Source organism: Ranitomeya imitator, chromosome 3 (assembly GCF_032444005.1).
Source record: "Ranitomeya imitator isolate aRanImi1 chromosome 3, aRanImi1.pri, whole genome shotgun sequence".
Taxonomy (NCBI): Eukaryota; Metazoa; Chordata; class Amphibia; order Anura; family Dendrobatidae; genus Ranitomeya; species Ranitomeya imitator.
Genome location: NC_091284.1, coordinates 586,861,361 through 586,883,128, shown reverse-complemented (window position 1 = coordinate 586,883,128; position 21,768 = coordinate 586,861,361). Strand labels below are relative to the sequence as shown.

At 47.5% G+C, this 21,768-nt stretch overlaps 1 protein-coding gene across 2 annotated transcripts in view; it reads right to left on the bottom strand.

Moving 5' to 3' along the window:
* The window catches only part of TGDS (TDP-glucose 4,6-dehydratase), a 55,251-nt gene that overhangs the window by 7,684 nt on the left and 25,799 nt on the right, over nucleotides 1-21,768 (bottom strand). For both annotated transcript variants that reach the window (XM_069758047.1, XM_069758048.1), the window contains 4 exons: nucleotides 11,541-11,584; nucleotides 5,921-6,086; nucleotides 3,782-3,840; nucleotides 463-560 (listed from right to left, as the gene is read on the bottom strand). In XM_069758047.1, the coding sequence (XP_069614148.1) occupies nucleotides 463-560; nucleotides 3,782-3,840; nucleotides 5,921-6,086; nucleotides 11,541-11,584 (367 nt within the window). The remainder of the gene's footprint in view (nucleotides 1-462; nucleotides 561-3,781; nucleotides 3,841-5,920; nucleotides 6,087-11,540; nucleotides 11,585-21,768) is intronic.

The following is a 21,768-nucleotide window of genomic DNA, read 5'->3' as shown; positions in this document are numbered from 1 at the left end:
GGAACAAAGTAGTAACAAAATAAGGCCCACAATAAAGGTATTTTCCCATCCCCCACAGTGATGACATACCAATACCTATGACCAGGGCTTGACTGACCTCTGACAGTCCTACCGATCTTGCGAACAAAGGGGACACATTGCTGCTGTAAAGCTCTGCCCCATTCACTAGTTTCCTCTGCACAGTGGCGCCTTTACAGCCTGGCAAGTGAATGAGGCTGTTCGGGAGCATTGCAGGGAGCAATTAGAAGGTGACACAGCGCTTTCTACCCTTCATTTTCATTACCTGTAGGACCTGAGAGGTCAAACCCCAGGAATCATAAAGTGATAGCATATCCATGAGACCCGCCAAAACTTTACAAGATGAGAAAACCGCTTGAACAACAGAATTATGATAATCAATGGCTGAGATTCAGTGCAATGCAAATTCTGAAACTTTCTCCATGACGATAGTATACAGCATACTTGTCCTTTCGATGCCTTCTTTCCACTCCACTTTTGGTCTCCATCCCAGAGTATTCATTTTTTCACACTTCATCATATAACGAAGATCATTGACAGGTCTGTAGAAGAAAAGGTAAAAACGCCTAAGATCAGGAACATTTGGGTTACAGGGCATGTGAAGACATTTATTTTATACTAGATGGTGGCCCGATTCTAACGCATCAGGTATTCTACAATATGTATGTATGTATATAGCAGCCACATAGTATATAGCACAGGCCACGTAGTATATAGGAGCCATGTAGTATATAGCATACAAATAGTACGTGGCCTGTGCTATATAGTATGTGGCTGCTATATACATACATACATATTGTAGAATACCCGATGAGTTGTATATAACGCAGCCCACGCAGTATCTAACACAGGCCACGTAGTATATAGTATCCACGTACTATATAACACTGCCCACGTAGTATATAGCAGCCATATAGCATATAGTACTGCCCACGTTGTATATAGCAGCCATGTAGTATATAGTACTGCCCACGTAGTATATAGCAGCCATGTAGTATATAGTACTGGAAAAACAAAATCCAGCTCACCATACCGACATTCCCAGGAGCTCGGAGCACGGAACCGCTGTGTCAGGGCGTGGACGAACAGGAAAGAGAAGGAGATCCAGCTCAACGAAATAGTGAAAAATCCATAATTTATTTCACTTAAAATATAGTGAAAGGACAAAACATCAGCATACAGAAAAAATTATAAAAACAAGGTCAACGCGTTTCCGGTGACTAAGCACCATTAATCATGATTAAGGGTGCTTAGTCACCGGAAACGCGTTGACCTTGTTTTTATAATTTTTTCTGTATGCTGATGTTTTGTCCTTTCACTATATTTTAAGTGAAATAAATTATGGATTTTTCACTATTTCGTTGAGCTGGATCTCCTTCTCTTTCCAGTATATAGTACTGCCCACGTAGTATATAGCAGCCATGTAGTATATAGTACTACTCACGTAGTATATAGCAGCCATGTAGTATATAGTACTGCCCACGTAGTATATAGCAGCCATGTAGTATATAGTACTGTAGTACTGTCCACATAGTATACAGCATCCATGTAGTATATAGTACTGCCCACGTAGTATATAGCAGCCATATAGTATATAGTACTGCCCACGTAGTATATAGCAGCCATGTAGTATATAGTACTACTCACGTAGTATATAGCAGCCATGTAGTATATAGTACTGCCCACGTAGTATATAGCAGCCATGTAGTATATAGTACTACTCACGTAGTACATAGTAGCCATGTGGTATATAGTACTGTCCACATAGTATACAGCATCCATGTAGTATATAGTACTGCCCACATAGTATATAGCAGCCATGTAGTATATAGTACTGCCCACGTAGTATATAGCAGCCATGTAGTATATAGTACTGTCCACATAGTATACAGCATCCATGTAGTATATAGTACTGCCCACATAGTATATAGCAGCCATGTAGTATATAGTACTGCCCACGTAGTAACTATCAGTGGATTCATGCTGTGCAAACTACTGGCTGCAGTATGCTTTTCTCTGTTACACTCTGGTGTTTCACAGAAAATATAACGTATTTTATACGTTATATATGATAAACAGAGATGAGACTATAATTATGGAGCGCCCTCAGCCGGCTTTTCCCAACGGTGCTCTTGGGGATGTAAACACATGAGAGAAACCTGGCGATCACTGGGAGAGGTGCAAGAAGCCGGCTGGGACAGGCTATGGGCGCTCGCCGGACTAATCTGTCTCTTCAAACTGTATTTTCTTTAAACCCTGGAGGGAGCTTGGAAACCATAAATCGGCTTATTTTGTTGGCTAGCCATTCAAAAGGCCATGGCCATTACTATATGATTGATGGTGTTTGGATCTCTGCACCCTTGAACGTTTGTTTGAAGAGGCCGTGGCAACTGCTTCATTATTTACATTGCTATGTGTGCCCAATACATCATGCCACATCTCACATAGAAGTGAATGGGACAGTGCCAAAATACCCAGCTCAGCTGCTATTAACAGGATGTGCAGCTAGCTGGACCAGTGTAACCTGGTCTGTAAAGAGCTGATGCTGAGTTGGCCCCCATTAACCCGATATCGGCAGCTTATCATAAAGATAGGCCATTATACTGAGACCTATCAGCTTTAAACATGCAGTTATACGACGTATTAATGTCACTTGTATTAGAACAGAAGCCACATCACCTGGCGTGCTCAACACCGTCATTTCCCCTGTAAGCATGTGACTACGGCAGTGCAGGGGGCAGATCGACCGTTTATTTCAGGATCTAAGCCAGCCAGAATATTTATGTGATATGCAGATACCATTTTTTTTTCCCTGGATAAAAGGTAGCATTTTTTATGAAAGAAGCAGCTCCAAAGTCTCAGGTTACAAGAGTCCTCTCTTATGCCTCCTGGTAGATGGTTTACATGTAAGTAGGAAAAACAGGCAACTCCGAGAGTGGTTACAAAGGGTGTGCGATGGTCTTTCCCACTCAATGCATATAAAAAGTACAAACTATAGTTTGGGTTTACTTAAGACAATTGTAACATGTTTCTTGTACCTCTTTGAGACATGCTATCAATTGAGAAGGATTTCAAAGGTCATGTGGGACGTCCATTTCATGGCCGCACCGGAGAGACCACTCTCATTGTCCATACAGCCGTAAAGAATCCAATGTTTATTTTACGTAAAATTGCAATTAAATGGATAAGCCGAACAACCCGGCTCCAACGATTTGCATATCATCCTCTTACGAGTAGATCAGATTGCATTCCCATGTCCGTGTACGGCGCACTTCTCTTGATCTGAACTCATCAGCATCACAATATAGGAGGCTCTAGAGTTCAGGTCTGGAAACCAGCCGCAGATACGTACCGTGAAACATGGACAAGTGAATGCAGCCTCTTTCTGCTCGGAGTTGTTCCCTGTAACCTCTCGTAGAAGAAGTCATACATTACATATGGAATACTCTGATGCTGGATTTCATCTGTCTATGTCGGTGACCAGCCTCGTCTCCAGGCTTTCTGTGCACGTATGAACTCTTCAGGCTCTCCATGTTACCATGTGGATGACCCTCGTACTCCAGCTCCATCCCATTCAATAGGCAAAACTAGCCAAGAAAGGGCTGAATGTGGTGCGGTCATGTCCTGCAGGGAAGGGCCCCTGCTCTGTGCTGACAATTGGGGGCACATTCGCATGTTGGATTAAACATAACTATTAGTAAAAGACGATGGACTGTTAGATTTTATGTGCAGGTACCGAGCTGGTAAATGTGCATGATATTACCTGTCAGTAACATAATCCATCCAAAATTCCGTTTCGGTATCGGAGGATGTATTTTGGATCTTAAAAACAGAAAAGTACAACAGAAAAGGTTTTGAAGAAATTTTCTTCCATTACAAAGAACATACCAAAGTAGTAATAAGTCTACAAAGCAGAATAGTCATGAGAAGTGGACACCTGTCTTATGCCGTTCCATCCATAACCATAGACTATTTTATTATGAACAGCTTTGCAGTAATAGGCAATGTTTGCACAGGGACCAAAGAGGTGGAAATGAAAATCTCAACATATAGAATCTATATGGTAGTCTGAAACTGCCTAAAGGGAATCTGTCAGCAGGTTTTTTTCTACCTCATCTGAAAGCAGCCTGATGTAGGCAAAGAGAAGCGGAATCCAACAAGGTATCACTTAGATTACTAGGAGCAGCCATTCTGATGGAATCAGAGTTTTTAGATTTAGCAGAACAGCAGAGCTGAGAAAGCAAACCCCGCCCACACCAGGCTCTGTATATACAATGGCTATAGACAGTGTGCTGCTTATCACAGAGGGGGGCGGAGTCAGACTACAAGGCTTGCTGCTCTAGTCCAGCAAGGATAAGCTCCTGATGCTAAAACAATTATTACCTGTAAAGAACAGTAGGAGCTTGATAAGAGCGGCATTGCTGAAATCTGTGTTTTAACCCCTACAGCATGCTGTCTTCCGGTTACATAGCGAAAACCTGCTGACAGATTCCTTTTAATGCGCTTCAATTTACTGCAAGCAAAACAACAAAAGGCATTTATAATGAGTGTCTGTGCCCACGGCCATATTACCTCATTGAGCAGGAACTATACATTTAGTACCAAGAATGGGATAGAATAATCTTTGGAATGAAGCTTTCCTGATCTCACAAGAGAAGATCTGAAATCTTACCACTAAATCTATAGCTCATGCCTAAACCCATCACAGCACCTCTTTGCCTACTAACCACTGAAAATACTACATGGATAAAGACCATTTTGCATCCAACCCGGTGTCCGTTGCCTGCTATATATATTGGTAAGCGCTGCGCTTTATGCCCAATGGGCCTTTGTTGTGATCTTTCACTTGTTTGACTGGCACTGATACTATATTGAGCAGCTTTCTGCCCAGATATATATTGATTGAGCCGGCCACTCACACCGGGGTTCCTTCCTTATTCTATCCTTGCGCACCTTACTGATTTTGTATTTTTCTATTTTATGGTATTATGAATAAAATGTAATCTTTTATACCTATATCCTCCTTTATTCTCTTTCTTTGGCATATGATATGGAGTTGGTGTTTCCCCTAGTTTTTGGGTTCTGTTGCACTACTTAGTGCTACTTTTCCTATTGACCATTATGTAAGGCTACGTTCACATTAGCGTTCCGCTAATGTGCGTCGCTGTTACGTCGGCGACGCAGCGGCGACGCGCCCCTATGTTTAACATGGGGGACGCGTGCGTTTTATTTGTTGCGTTTTCCGACACGTGTGTCGTTTTCGACGCTAGCGTCGGACGCAAGAAAATGCAACAAGTTGCATTTTTCGTGCGTCCGATTTTCGTCAAAAAACGACGCACGCGTCGCAAAACGCAGCGTTTTTGCGTGCGTCGTGCGTTGCGTCGCCGTTGCGTCGCCGACGCACCGGCGCGCAACGCTAATGTGAACGTAGGCTTACCTGGTATTGTTGTCATGGATAAAGACAAGCATTCAATAAAAAGCTCCACTGTATGGCAAGAGCTTGTTTCTCACATTACGTTTTTGCTTTATTCTTTGAGTGTTTTTCGTACAGAAAAAAAAACTATACACTTTACAGTAGCAGCAAAATAACTGAGATTTCTAAATGTTCATTCAGTGCATTGTTTCCTTCTGATTTTGAAAAGAGAGCTTTTTTTTCCTTTTTTACACCACATCAATTAATTCAGCCTCTAGCTGAGCTATTTTCTCATTCAAATGAATGAGTCAAAAAAGCATCAAAAACGTCCGTAATGTAAGTAGCGTTTTTTTTGTCCACACTGTGCAATCACTGTGCAAACATACCCTAAAACTGCACTTCTGCTAAACAATGGCTGCGCCACGTGGCCTTATCCTTAAAGGGGTGGTTTCACAGTTAAGACTGAACTCTGGTATTACTACAACTCACCATTCGGATTAGTTCTTTAGCAAGCTGGGTGACAGATATTTCAAAGGTGGCACCAATATTGTAGACCTCTCCAACCTTTCCTAACTTCAGAATGGTCAATATGGCGTCCACTGCATCCGAGGCATATAAAAAACTCCGAGTTTGCCTGCCGGAACCATGAATATAGCTTTAAAGCAGAAGAAAATAAATTGTCAAATATTTTCAGCCATTACAACTAAACGCACAACTAAAAATATCAACACAGACAGTAAGATATCTAGACTGTGGTATATAACATGGCCGAGTGCCATCTAATGCTATATCAAACAGCACTTGACCCAAGGTTACGCCATGGGGCAGTGCAGAGCCGTGGGTATTTGCTCATGTCAATTCGGCAAGAGAAAACAATAGCAACAAGCTGCGAGTGACTGATATTCGGATCACACACACCTATACAAGTCTATGGGTGCGTGTGAAACATCGGACTGCACTCGGATGTCGTCAGATGTACGCTCACAGAGACACTAGAGAAGATGGAGAAATTAAGTTCTCCATCTTCTCCCCACCTGTGTTGTGATTCTCTCATGCAAGAGAATCGGATCACACACAGATGACACTCGGCTCAAACGCGGACAGAATTTGATCAGAGTGTCATTAGCATAGTCGCCCTGATTCTCAGAGAATATTCGGCGAGTTCACATGTCCAGTAATCAACCGTTTGAAAAGGATCCAGTAAAAATAACAAATGGATCAGTTTCACCCTGATGAAAACCTGATACACTTAAAACTGATCCAGTTACGCTGACTTCCAATTATATCAAAGGGCTGCTGTCCAGGGATGGAACAAAAGTCTATCTATGTGACTGCCGACTACCGAACTGTGACAGCGTGTAGTGAGAACACTCACAATTCCCCATACAAGCGGTCACATGCCAACTAGATGTGTTCAGCTTCTCTAAACACACTTCTATTGAGACAAGCGGAGCAAAGCTAGTTGGCATGTGACTGCAAATTTGAAAATTGTATGCATGTGTTCATGTGACTGCCGCTCTCATCGGGGAATCACGATTCGGTAGTTTGACGTCACAGAGTGACTGCAGACGTTTATCCAAACAGGGATAACCCCTTTAAAGGAACTCTGTCACCCCCTCCAGCCGTTAGAAACTAAAAGAGCCACCTTGTGCAGCAGTAATGCAGCATTCTGACAAGGTGGCTCTTTTAGTTATTGCTGCAGTCAAAGCAGAAATAAAGCGTGTTATAATTTTGCAAAAATACCTGTCGTTAGTCCTGGAGGCAGGTCTTAACCCCCCTGCTGCAGACGTCACACTGCCGTCACTCAAGGCTTCTTTGGCGCCGGGCGCTGCCCCCTCCACGCTGTTTTCAAATAAAATCCGGTGCCTGCGCTGTTTTGTTCTGCCTGGGGCAGGCGCAGTGAGTGAGTCATATGCAGTCTCACAGACTGCGCCTGTGCGGCCACCCAGCTTGTGAATCCCAGCCCCGCACTGTGTTATGCATTATGCACACTGAGGGGCTGGGATTCACAAGCTGGGTGGCCGCACAGGCGCAGTCTGCGAGACTGCATATGAGGTCAGACGGGCAGCGCTCACTGCGCCTGCCCCAGCCAGAACAAAACAGCGCAGGCACCGGATTTTATTTGAAAACAGCGTGGAGGGGGCGGCGCCCGGCGCCAAAGAAGACTTGAGTGACGGTAGTGTGACGTCTGCAGCAGTGGGGTTAAGACCTGCCTCCAGGACTAACGACAGGTATTTTTGCAAAATTATAACACGCTTTATTTTTGCTTTGACTGCACCAATAACTAAAAGAGCCACCTTGTCAGAATGCAGCATTACTGCTGCACAAGGTGGCTCTTTTAGTTTCTAACGGCTGGAGGGGGTGACAGAGGCCCTTTAACAAAACATTCTAGCTGAAATAATTTTGTTCAGGAAAACAAATAAGTTGCCCAAACAAAATAGGTCAGTCAGCTATAATGTAGGGCTTACTCCAGAAAATCAGAGCACCTGATGGGATTGGGAGCACTTTCAGAGTGTTTTCCAGATAGTTCACACAATGGATCAAAGTTTGTTTTCTCTGGCAATCCAAAGGGCACTTACCCTGCACAATTATGTCGTGCATTTCTAAAACCGCTTGCTTCATAATAATCGCGCAGTGTAAGCTGGCTCGGCAGTTGAAATTTTATTTACCGTACAGATCAAAAGTTTGGACACACCTTCTCATTTAAAGATTTTTCTGTATTTTCATGACTATGAAAATTGTACATTCACAGTGAAGGCATCAAAATTATGAAATAACACATGTGGAATTATATACTGTACTTAGCAAAAAAGTGTGAAACAACTGAAACGATTGAAATTACTAGATGGTGGCCCGATTCTAATGCATCGGGTATTCTAGAATATGCATGTCCACGTAGTACGTTGCGCAGCCCGCGTAGTACGTTGCGCAGCCCGCGTAGTACGTTGCGCAGCCCGCGTAGTACGTTGCGCAGCCCGCGTAGTACATTGCGCAGCCCGCGTAGTACATTGCGCAGCCCGCGTAGTACATTGCGCAGCCCGCGTAGTACATTGCGCAGCCCGCGTAGTACATTGCGCAGCCCGCGTAGTACATTGCGCAGCCCGCGTAGTACATTGCGCAGCCCGCGTAGTACATTGCGCAGCCCGCGTAGTACATTGCGCAGCCCGCGTAGTACATTGCGCAGCCCGCGTAGTACATTGCGCAGCCCGCGTAGTACATTGCACAGCCCGCGTAGTACATTGCACAGCCCCCGTAGTACATTGCACAGCCCACGTAGTACATTGCACAGCCCACGTAGTATATTGCACAGCCCACGTAGTATATAGCAATGTGGGCATCATATGCCTGTTAAAAAAAAAAGAATTAAAATAAAAAATAGTTATATACTCACCTTCCGTTGACCCCTGGATCCAGGAAGCGGTTACAGACGCTCCTCGCGCGCTCCGGTCTCAAGAGTGCATTGCGGTCTTGCGAGATGATGACGTAGCGGACTCGCGAGACCGATAAATCATCATCTCGCGAGATCGCAATGCATGGACCGGTCACCGGAGCGTCGCAAGGAGCGGGAAAGGCGCCGGTATGATGATTTTTTATTTTTTTATTGTTGCTGTATGGGCAGCATCAATAGTAAAAAAGTTGGTCACACAGAGTTAATAGCAGCGTTAATAGAGTGCGTTACACTGCGGCATAACGCAGTCCATTAGCGCTACCATTAACCCTGTGTGAGCGCTGACTGGAGGGGAGTATGGAGCGGGCACTGACTGTGGGGAGGAAGGAGCGGCCATGTTGCTGCCGGACTGCGCCCGTCACTGATTGGTCATGGCAATGGTCGTGGGCGTTTTGCCACGACCAATCAGCGATTTGGATTTCCATGACAGACAGAGGCCGCAACCAATGAATATCTGTGACAGACAGAAAGACAGACAGACGGAAGTGACCCTTAGACAATTATATAGTAGATGTCTTATATTCTAGGTTGTTCAAAGTAGCCACCTTTTGCTTTGATGACTGCTTTGCACACTCTTGGCGAGCTTCAAGAGGTAGTCACCGGGAATGGTCTTCCAATAATCAAGAACAGTGTTTCTCACCTCCAGTCCTCAAGACCCACCAACGGGTCAAGTTTTCAGGATATCCTTAGCATTGCACACACGATAATTCCATCACCTGCTCAAGCATAAATTCCATCACCTGTGCAATACTAAGGAAATGCTGAAAACATGACCTGTTGGTGGGTCTTGAGGACTGGAGTTGAGAAACACTAATCTAGAAGGAGTTCCCAGAGATGCTTAGCACTTGTTGGCCCTTTTGCCTTCACTCTGCGGTCCAGCTCACCCCAAACCATCTCAACTGGGTTCAGGTCTGGTGACTGTGGAGGCCAGGTCATCTGGCGTAGCACCCCATCATTCTCCTTCTTGGATAAATAGCCCTTACACAGCCTGGAGGTGTGTTTGGGGTCATTGTCCTGTTGAAAAATAAATGATGGTCCAACTAAACGCAAACCGGATGGAATAGCATGCGCTGCAAGATGCTGTGGTAGCCATGCTGGTTCAGTATGCCTTCAATTTTGAATAAATCCCCAACAGTGTCACCAGGAAAGCATCCCCACACCATCACACCTCCTCCTCCATGCTTCACAGTGGGACCCAGGCATGTAGAGTCCATCCGTTCACCTTTTCTGCATCGCACAAAGACACGGTGGTTGGAACCAAAGATCTCAAATTTGGACTCATCAGACCAAAGCACAGATTTCCACTGGTCTAATGTCCATTCCTTGTGTTCTTTAGCCCAAACAAGTTTCTTCTGCTTGTTGCCTGTCCTTAGCAGTGGTTTCCTAGCAGCTATTTTACCATGAAGGCCTGCTGCACAAAGTCTCCTCTTAACAGTTGTTGTAGAGATGTGTCTGCTGCTAGAACTCTATGTGGCATTGACCTGGTCTCTAATCTGAGCTGCTGTTAACCTGCGATTTCTGAGGCTGCTGACTGGGATAAACTTATCCTCAGAAGCAGAGGTGACTCTTGGTCTTCCCTTACTGGGGCGGTCATCTATGAGCCAGTAGCGCTTGATGGGTTTTTGCCACTGCACTTGGGGACACTTTCAAAGTTTTCCCAATTTTTTGGACTGACTGACCTTCATTTCTTAAAGTAATGATGGCCACTCGTTTTTCTTTACTTAGCTGCTTTTTTCTTGCCATAATACAAATTCTAACAGTCTACTCAGCTGTGCATCCACCAGACTTGTGCACAACAAAACTGATGGTCCCAACACCATTTATAAGGCAATAAATCCCACTTATTAAACCTGACAGGGCACACCTGTGAAGTCAAAACCATTCCCGGTGACTACCTCTTGAAGCTCATCAAGAGAATGCCAAGAGTGTGCAAAGCAGTCATCAAAGCAAAAGGTGGCTACTTTGAAGAACCTAATATAAGACATAATTTCAGTTGTTTCACACTTTTTTTGTTAAGTATAATTCCACATGTGTTAATTCATAGTTTTGATGCCTTCAGTGTGAAGGTACAATTTTCATAGTCATGAAAATACAGGTGTGTCCAAACTTTTGGTCTATACTGTAGGTTTCCCAAAAAGATCACTGGTTTTACCAGCATGTAATCAGGACCTGTGCTACCGAGAACTGCAGCTTATGCACACCAATGATTTATACCAGATTCATCGCTCAGCACGCATCCGAGTGCAGTCAGCCTAGTTGACAGGTTATTACACTAACGCTATCCAGCAGTTAGGGGCTCAGCAGCAGGTGGTTAGTGTCGCCAGTCAGGGTAACTGAAGTATATATACCGCAACAATGGCATGTTTGCACTCGTGTTTTACCATGCTACCCAGCACTGTAATAGCTTTAATGACCATGAAACTCATTACAGACCCCAGGGTGATCCGTCACCAGATTCTACCATATGACTGCATTACAGTGGCTGTCGGACCCAAAATGTTAAGTCTGCTGTCAGGGTGTGTGACTGCAGACCTGGAGCACATACACTGTGCGCTGCGAGAATTCATTGGCTTCTGAGCCGGACCGCCCCTTTAATAAATATCGCCACTGATTCACGTAGTTTCTGTATTTCGCACATCGGCATTTACTGGAATAACTCACCATTTTCTGTTGTGCTGTAATAATGAAATAAACTTGGGTATAACCTGAAAGCAAAAAAAAAAAAAAAAATTATTATAATGCAGGTAGTAAAGATGAAACATATTAATAGGAAAAAAAGATATCAGAAAGAAGTGTGTCTTCTCCATGTGCCACTTTCTAGGAACCACTGTGCCTCACACAATAAACCACCAGCAGTGACCTCTAGCAGCAGGATAACCAGCACTGCCTCACTCCGAAAAGTGTCCAGGAATCAAAGAAAGGAACTCGTCAAAAAGGCCAAGGTTGTATCGTGCCATCCAGACTCTCTAAAGTACATACGAACAAACATATGCCACATGTGCTGAAAAAACCTTTATGGGGATTTAAACAGGTTGGCCACTACTCAGCCAACCCCTTCTCAATCCGGATGTTTGCTCCCAGTAAAATAACAACACTTAGGGTACCGTCTCACAGTGGCACTTTGGTCGCTACGACGGCACGATCCGTGACGTTCCAGCGATATACTTACGATCGCGCTGTGTCTGACACGCTACTGCGATCAGGGACCCCGCTGAGAATCGTACGTCGTAGCAGATCGTTTGAAACTTTCTTTCGTCGTCAAGTGTCCCTCTGTGGCGGCATGATCGCATCGTGTAACAAAGGTGTGCACGATATTGTATACGATGTGCGCATAGTAACCAACAGCTTCTACATCGCAAAAACGTCATGAAATTATCGCTCCAGCGTCGTGCATTGCGAAGTGTGACCGCAGTCTACGACGCTGGAGCAATAATGGAGCGATGCTGGAGCGTCACGGATCGTGCCGTCGTAGCGACCAAAACAGGATTTTTGGTTGCTTACCGTAAAATCTGTTTCTCGGAGCCTTCATTGGGGGACACAGGAACCATGGGTGTATGCTGCTGCCACTAGGAGGCTGACACTATGCAAATAAAAAAGTTAGCTCCTCCTCTGCAGTATACACCCTACCGACAGGAAGTAGGATATTCAGTTAGTGAGAAAGCAGTAGGAGAAGCAACGTGTAAAAGAGAACTATAATAATAATATAATAATAATAAACTTTATTTATATATAGCGTCGACAAATTCCACGGCGCTCCACAGATTAACAGTTTCAAACACTCAAAGAGTGTTCAAAGAACACAAACGTAAATAGTAAACAGAGCTGTTCAACTTGGGAGGGAGCTGTGTCCCCCAATGAAGGCTCCGAGAAACAGATTTTACGGTAAGCAACCAAAAATCCTGTTTTCTCTATCGCCTTTCATTGGGGGACACAGGAACCATGGGACGTCCCAAAGCAGTCCCTGGGGTGGGGAAAACAGACTTCCATCAGGTCCGAGGACTCACCACTGCTGCCTGCAGGATCCTTCTGCCCAGGCTGGAGTCCGCCGTAGTTCGGCGAAACGTGTGGATGGAAGATCAGGTTGCCGCTTGCAAGGCCATCAGCGATAACCCCGTGGCATACCGCACTGGAAGCGCCGATTGCCCGGGTAGAGTGAGCCTTATCTCAGGAGGCACTCTTGTTCTTGACCCGGAAGCTTCCAAAATTGCCATTCTGATAGAGCGAGCAATAGTCGCCTTGGAAGCCGGCAGGCCTCTACGCACGCCATCAGGGATGGCGAAAAGAGAATCCATCTTTCGGAAAGCGGCTGTGCTAGCCAGGGAGATCCTCACTGCCCTGACGAGACCCAGCCTGTTCAACGATCACTCCAGAGTCGGAGCTGGACAAAAGGAAAGGTATAACGATGTCCTCGTTGAGGTGGAAAGATGAAAACGACCTCGAGAAAGGAAGGAAGGCAGAGGTCTGCGACCACCTTGACCTGGATTAAAATCAAGAAAGGAGGTCGGCAAGAAATGGCCGCCAACTCAAAAATGCGGCGGATCGAAGAGATGGACCTGAGAAAAACCACCTTCCGAGATAGAACTGACAGGGAAAAAACTCCCTGAGAGGCTCAAAAGGGGGAACCCCTAAGCACCACCAACCCAACCTTTAAATCCCATGAATCCAGAGGCCCTGTACGGGAGGGACAGCGTGGGCCACTCATTGAAGGGAGGTCTTAACCTGTGGCTGAGAAGATAACGTCTTCTTAAAGGGAAGAAGAGCGTAGGAACCTGGCCCTATAGGGAACTGAGAGCGAAGCCCGAATCCCGTCCTGCCTGAAGGAAAACCAAATGGAAGGCAGGGAAAAAAAGAACATAGCTGAAAAGCGGTTGGACTCGCAACAACGAAAGTAAGCCTACCAGGTGCGATAGTAGATCCTGAAAGAAGACGAAGGCATCCCAGCCTGGACTATAGAGTGACCCATCTGGGCCGAAAGGCCGGACGCTCTTAGAACTGTGGAGTTCACAGCCACGCCGTTAAACTGGGCGACCGATAATTCGGGTGAAAAATCGAACCCTGAGACAGCAGATCGGGTCCGCCTGGAAGACACCAGGGGTGTCCGCGAGAGGATTGACGATGTCTGCAATCTAGGACCTCCTGGGCCAATCCGGGACGATCAGAATGACCGGCACCCATCCAGCCTTGATCCTTTTTCGACAGCTTGGAAAGCAAGGGAAGGCATGGAAACCAATAGGGGAGCCCGAACTGCGACCGAGGAATGGCCAGAGCGTCAACCCCACTGTGAGAGAAACACGGGACCCTGAGCCGACCCGAGGGACCTCCTGTTCAATCTGGACGCCATGAGGACTACCTCTGGAGTCCCCCATAGAAAAGTAATCCGATAGGAAACCTCCTGAAGTACCATTCCCCTGCCGCGAGGCCCTCGCGGCCGAGGAAGTCGGCGGCCTAAATGTCCACGCCGGGGACATGCACTGCGGAGCTCACCAGGACTGTTGCCTCTGTCCAAAGGAGGATCCTGGAATCTCGGCCGAGGCCAGCGTACGCCGAGTCCACCGCTGGTGGTAGACATATGCCACAGCTGTGTCATTGTCTGGATTCGAATTGGCAGGCTGCTGAGAATCCTTACCCAGTGAAGGAAAGACAGAAAGATGATCCAGAACTCGAGGACATTGATCGGCAGAGGGTTCCTGCGCCGACCAACCACCCTGAAAGAACAGGAGACAAAGCCCCGCGCCTCCGCGAGCGGACAGGCGTCCGTCGTCGCCACCTGCCAGGGAACTGGAAGGAAGGATATGCTGTGAAGGATCTACTCTGGGATAAGAGAAGTGACCTCGGCCACAAGTCGAGGAACCATTTGACCTGGGAGAAAGCCGGATCGGACGATGCAGGGAGAAGACAGACCTGTCCCCTGCGATAAAATAGCCTGCTGAAGAAGTCTTGAAAGAAACGGGCGAAGGGAAAATTGCTTCCGATGTTGCAACCAAACCTCCTTAGGGTCTTTAAGGCCCATCGGAAAGGAGGGGAGCCGAGAACCCTGGAGCAAGCGAACTTCCTGACAAAGGAGGGATATCCTGTCCTCGGGAAGGAAGACTCTGGTCCGACAAGTGTCGAAGAACATGCCCGGAGATACGAGGCGCTGAACAAGACGGAACTTCTTCCTGTTGACGAGCCACCCGCAACGGTTAGAATGTCGGGAAAGATGGATAGACTTTTGGGAGCCTGAAACCGAAATTCCTGAGCCTCCATGAAAGTGATTACTGAACGAGTGAATATCATTCTGAAGTGTCTCCGACGAAACTTTCTGTTCAGCAAATGGAGATCCGGACTGGGACGAACCTTGTTGTCCTGTGTCAGTACAGAAAGATTCGAAGAGAAGCCTGTGAACCGTTCCTGTTCTGGGATGGGAACCTTTACCCCAGATTTAAGGAGGGAAACAATGGCCGTAAAGAAAACCCGGGACTAGAGCGGGGTCTCTTGGAGGTTGGGATTTGAAGAAAACGATCCCAGGACCGTGAAATGAAGAATTTGTATCTAGAGGATACAAGTGCCCTGGCCCATGCGCCCTCTACTGAGGAGACCCAGACGTCCCTGAGGAACAGGAGACGGTTGCCCAGCCTGAGAAACGGGCTGGGGTCTGGTCGTGGGTCATGCCTAGGTGGAACCTCCAGTCCTGGACCTGGAGAATCCACCTTAGGAGTAGCGGGCACGCCAGAAAAGAGTGAGTCGAAGAATACCTTCTTCTCTTAACGTGCCTGTGGCCTCTGCGAAGAGGAATCGGATGCCGCAAAACTACGAAAAAAGTCAAAAAGACCGAAGTAGCCGCCTAAAGGGAAAGTAGGCGAGGTCTGGAGAAGGGGACTGGTGCCGCCAGTGGCGTCCTTAATAAATTTGGTCCAGCTTGGAACCGAAAGGACGTGAACCTTGAAAAGGCAGGCTCGTAAGGGACTTCTTTGATGACTCTTGAGCCAAACAGTGCGACAGCTGGCAACAACATTACTGGGCGCCTGTGCGGCAGAAGACGCGACGTCCAGGGAACAAAATATTCCCCGGCGTGAGTAATCTGGGTGGCAAGTTCCGCCAGCCGGCCTGATGGAGCTCCAGCTTGAATGCCTTAACGGAGTTGTTTAGCCCCTCGGATACAGACTTCGAAACCCAAATAGAAGCCAAGGCTGGGCATTGGGATGATTCGGCACTTTTGAAAGCCGACTTCACGAAGGATTCCATGGTCCTATCGATGGAATCTTTCAGAGCCGCCCACCGGACAGCGTAAGGACTGTGTTGGTGGCAGGTCTAGCAGCCGACGGATCCACAGGGGGAGAGGTCGTTCTCTAACGCCTCTCATTCCGGTTGGCAATGAGATCCGGAGGAAAGAGATCTGGGACTCCAAGACGCTTGTCTCTTTGAGAACGTCTGGTCGAATTTGCTCTTTCTCTGGCCAGAAGCTCCTCGAATTCAGGATGAGGAGCAAATACCTTGGGAGGTAGATTAGACCGTCTAAACGAAACCGCCTGATCTGCGGGTTTCGTAGAGGAATCTTTGATGCCACAGGTCTGATTGGTCGCTCCAATGAGGCTTTGAACCATATCCCTCATGTTAGCGATTTGGTTCGAAACCGGCCCCAAATTATCCTTCGAAGGCGTATCATAGAAAGCCTCGCCTGACTCAGGGAAGGAGGATCGGGAGGACGCCGACTGCAGAGGAGGACCGAGTGTCGAGATGGAGCGAGAAGAAGACTCAGACTGTCATTCCTGTCTGGACCTTTTGCAGCTAGCCTTGGAGGGCTCGGATGGAGCTTCCAGCGACCCGGTGGCTACTGCGGGGGTCTGCAGGGGTAACCGATCCAGCACGGACACCAGGGTTGAGACACCCGTGTTAGATTGGCCACCGATTGAAACAGAGAGGAGGCCCAGCCTGGGATGGGGGTATCACTCTCGGACGGATTGGCCGGGGGATCCTGGGCGGTAGGCACAATCGGGTTGCTGCAGGAGTAGGAAGACGAGAATGGCCCCCTTTTTGCCCGAGTGGTTAGGGGGCAGGGGGGGGTGGGGGCAGAGGGGAGTGTCAATCTGCAGAGCAGAACTACTCACGGTAGACGAAAAACGGGATCCGGAGGACGCTGTTCGGCTTGATAGGATGGGCCTCCGGTAAGAAGTCGTCTTTTAGGCAGGAGGGTGATGTGGGCTCCTGCCGCAAATTGGACTCGATCTGCGGATGTGACCGCGGTATGGGCGCCTGAGATTGAGGTGCATGTAAAGGAGTCCCAAGATGGCGCCGGTGGGCGGAGAGAAGGCGGGCCGCAGTGAAAATGTCGGGCGGGAGAAAAGCCCGCCCGATGAGAGAAGAAAGGGGCGGAGTCCAGCACCGGAAGTAGGCCCAGGCAGAAGCCGGGGCCTAAATTAGCGATCGGTGACCGGCATGGAAGGGCCGAAGCGGCAAACAGCGCGCCGCAGAAGGCGACAGGCGAGCGGCCGCCCACAGCGGCGGGTGCAGCGCAGCCGCAGGTTCAAAGCGGCACGGCGGTCCGGCAAGCCGCCACGCCGAGGGAGGACGCACGGCGCTGCAAGCGGCCAGAGGGACGCAGCTGCAGGGGGCCCGACCAGCGACGCGGCGGCCGGCAAAGCCGCCGAAAAGAAACGAACGGCCGCATACAGCGGCCGGAGCAGGGAAGCCACAGAGGGCCGAGGCGATGCGGCGGCCGGCAAAGCCGCCGCGCTGAAAGGAAATGAACGGCCGCACACAGCGGCCGGAGCAGGGGAGCCACCGAGGGCCGCGCTGAAGCCGGGGCTGGGAAGCCCACAGGACCCGAGGCGGAAATGTCCCCCCTGAGCAAGGCCACGCAGACAGCGCGCCCGGACAAGAAGCGGCGCGGCGGTCCGCAAAGGCAGCCGCGCCGGAACAGGGGACAGGGAGGCCGCATCCACGGAAGTGGCGCGGCCGAAAAAAGATGCGACCCGCACCAGAAAACTCCCCAAATAGGAATCCCCTTTTTAGGATCCAGGGAAGCCACAGGGTGGGGAGGGAAAATACTCACCTAAACAACCCACGCCGGTACTAACCTGGAAGGTTTTAGACGTCCGTGGAGCTGGACGTCCTCGTCTCCTCCGACCGACAGGCTCTGGTGGGCGAGTGGGTGGGGGACGGAGCCAGGACCGGACTTCTGAGCACGCTTGTGTGCTAGGATCTTGGTCCTGGAGAGGGATCTATGAGGATACGGGGTGGCAGTACACGCCGTACTCATAGTCCGCATAGTGGGACTACAGGTGTGACTGTTCACCCTGTATCCCTCCGGAAAAACCTGAAAAGAAACGACGCACATTGAGGTAGATAAGGGTCTAATGAAAGACCCGTGTCCACCTCCTACTGACACTAAGCTAAACTGAATATCCTACTTCCTGTCGGTAGGGTGTATACTGCAGAGGAGGAGCTAACTTTTTTATTTGCATAGTGTCAGCCTCCTAGTGGCAGCAGCATACACCCATGGTTCCTGTGTCCCCCAATGAAAGGCGATAGAGAAAGTGCCACTGTGAGACGGTACCTTTACACTCCCCGCCAGATTAAGAAGGGGTTGTCCTAGTAGTGGAAAAAACCCTTTAGAGAAGCTGCTGGTAATGTCAGCATGCAAATTGCCTCTTCAGAGAAAAAGAGGACTTTATAGCGCCACCTGTTGGAAGTAGCGATCCTACAAGTCACAATCAACCCTTTAACGAGTCGTGCAATAGGACTCAAAATAAAAGCCAAATCAGTGTCTCAGTTCGCAGACACGGTGTTTCGGGCGGGTAATGTCAGATGCACCAGGACACCTATAGAGGTATTCTGAAGGCCATGCCTTGCTGGATCAGAGCAATGCTGGCAGAAAGAGCAGGAGCCAGACAATAATAGACGGGTGGTTTTAATGTTATGGTTGATGCTTGTATACCTTACAGTCTGTAACAACCCATACTAGCACAAGTCCTCCTGGTATAGAACGCTGCCATTTATTCCACGCAGTAGGATAGAAGCTCACAAGTATACCCCATCAATTAGACGCTTACAAGCCTACTGAGTACATAAACACACAGAGGTGTCATTTTAGCGGGTTATTTCAGGCCCCGTGCAGATTTACGCAGTAATGGTAAACCTAACGCAGAAAAGTGCAATTAAGATCACATAACTGCTTTCTTTCATACTGCTTTACTTAAGAAACAACATGGTGTGCAGGCAATAAAACCAGAATTACAGAACAGGAAAACAGATGTTAACCGTGCTTTCTGCAATTAATACTTCTACAATGTCATTTACAATCACACTGGAGCAGAAAACACAAACCTGCTGAATGAATTACTAGTAGGAGAAAGATGGATGAAGACTACAGTAAAGATCTGCAGTCCTCCAAGAACTAAACGTCAGCTCTCCAGTGCTGTAGTCCTCCTAGAAATGTATCATCCCCCTCTGCACCAGTTTTCTGCCATCAAAATATGGACACCCAACAACCATGTCTCCACAAGGCAAATGTCAGGGGGAAAAGGATTAAGCCAATGGCCTATTCTGATCTCCCCATGGAAAACACATGTACACTTGGCTAAATGGGGGGAAAAAACCTGAATGGATAGTTTTACGGAATCATCTGAGCTAAAAAAAAAGTAAAGGGGACACAAACAACACAATGCAACTCCAAGTCAATCACGTTTCTGTGCAATCAACCTGTCCAGTTATGAAGCAACACCGCCTGCGAATCAATTTCTCCTGCTGTTGTTCAAATGGAACAGACAACAGGTAGAAATGATAGGCAATTAGCAAGACAACCCCTACAAAGAAGTGGTTCTGCAGGGGATTACCACAGACCCTTTCTCTGTTCTCATCCTTTTGGCTGTTTGATCACTTTTACATTTTGTCATTGCTCTCACCTCTAGAGCTACAGTAGTAACCCATAAAAGTTGCTCAGGTAGTGCAGCTCATGCAGGATGGCACACCAGTGTGAGCTGTGGTAAGAAGGGTAGCTGTGTTTTAGCACAGTGTCAAGAGCATGGAACAGATACCAGGAGACATGGAGGGGACCGTAGGAGGTCAACAACCCAGCAGCAGGACCGCTACCTCTTCCTTATTTCGAGGAACAGTGCCAGAGCTCTGCAAATGACCTAGAGCAGGCCACTAACATCCATGTGTCTGCTCAAACTTTAAGAAACAGACTCCATGAGGGTGGTACAAGGTCCAGACGTTCACAAGTGGGTGTTGAGCTTACAGCCCAACACCATACAGAGCGATTGGCATTTGGCAGAGAGCATCAAGGTTGGCAGATTCAACATTGGTGCCCTGTACTCCTCACGGATGAGAGCAGGTTCACACTGAGCACATGTGACAGACGTGACAGAGTATGGAGATGCCGTGGAGAAAGTTCTGCAGCCTGCAATATCCTCCTGCATGACTGGTTTGGCAGAGGGTCAGTAATGGTGTGGGGTGGCATTTCTTTGGAAGACCGCACAGCCCTTTATGTGCTGGTCAGAGGTAGCCCGACGATCATTAGGTACCGGGTTGAGATCCTCAGATCCATTGTGAGACCATATGCTGGTGCGGTTGGCCCTGGGTTTTTCCTGATGCATCACAATGTTAGGCCTCATGTGGCTGGAGTGTGTCAGCAGTTTCTGCATGATGAAGGCATTGATGCTATGGACTGACCCGCCTATTCTCCAGACCTGAGTGCAATCGAGCACATCATGTCTGTTCCGTCCACCAATGCCACATTGCGCCACAGACTGTCCAGGAGTTGGCTGATGCTTTAACCCCTTCATGACCTGAGCTTTTTTCGGTTTTGTGTTTTCATTTTTTGCTCCCCTCCTTCCCAGAGCCATAACTTTTTTATTTTTCCATCAATATGGCCATGTGAGGGCTTGTTTTTTTGAGGGACGAGTTGTACTTTTGAACACCACCATTGGTTTTACCATGTCGTGTAATAGAAAATTGGAAAAAATTCCAAGTGCAATGAAATAGCAAAAAAGGGAAATCCCACACTTGTTTTTTTGTTTGGCTTTTTTGCTAGGTTCACTAAATGCTAAAACTGACATTATGATTCTCCAGGTCATTAAGAGTTCAAAGACACCAAACATGTCTAGGTTCTTTTTTAACTAAGAGGTGAAAAAAAAATTCCAAACTTTGCTAAAAAAAAAAAAAAAAAAATTGTGCCATTTTCCGATACCCGTAGCGTCTCTATTTTTCGTGATCTCGGGTTGGGTGAAGGATTGTTTTTTTGTGTGTTGAGCTGACATTTTTAATGATACGATTTTGGTTCTTTTGATCGCCCGTTATTGCATTATAATGCAATGTCGCGGCAACCAAGAAAACATAATTCTGGCATTTTGACTTTTTTATCGCTACGCTGTTTAGCAATTAGGTTATTCCTTTTTTCTATTGATAGATCGGGCGATTCTGAACTCGGCGATACCAAATATGTTTCATTTTTTTATTGTTTTATTTTGATTGGGGTGAAAGGGGGGTGATTTGAACCTTTATATATATATTTTTTAACATTTTTAAAAACGTTTTTCTTCAACTTTTGGCATGCTTCAATAGTCTCCTTAGGAGACTAGAAGCTGCCATAGCCGAATCGGCTCTGCTACATACAGGCCATGTTCAGATCGCCTCTAGGTAGCTGATATACTGACGTGCTATGAGCGCTGACTACTGAGGAGCTCATAGCAATCCAGCACTGACAACCGGAGAGGTCTCCAGGAGACCTCTGGTTGTCATGCCCACGAACCGATGACCCCCCCCGCTCACGTGAGTCACCGATGTGCGTATTTATGGCACGATTACCGGAAGCGCCATTTAAATGCCGTTGTCAGAGTTTGACAGCAGCATTTAACTAGTTAATAGACGTGGGCGGATCGCAATTCCACTCGCAGCTATTGCGGGTACT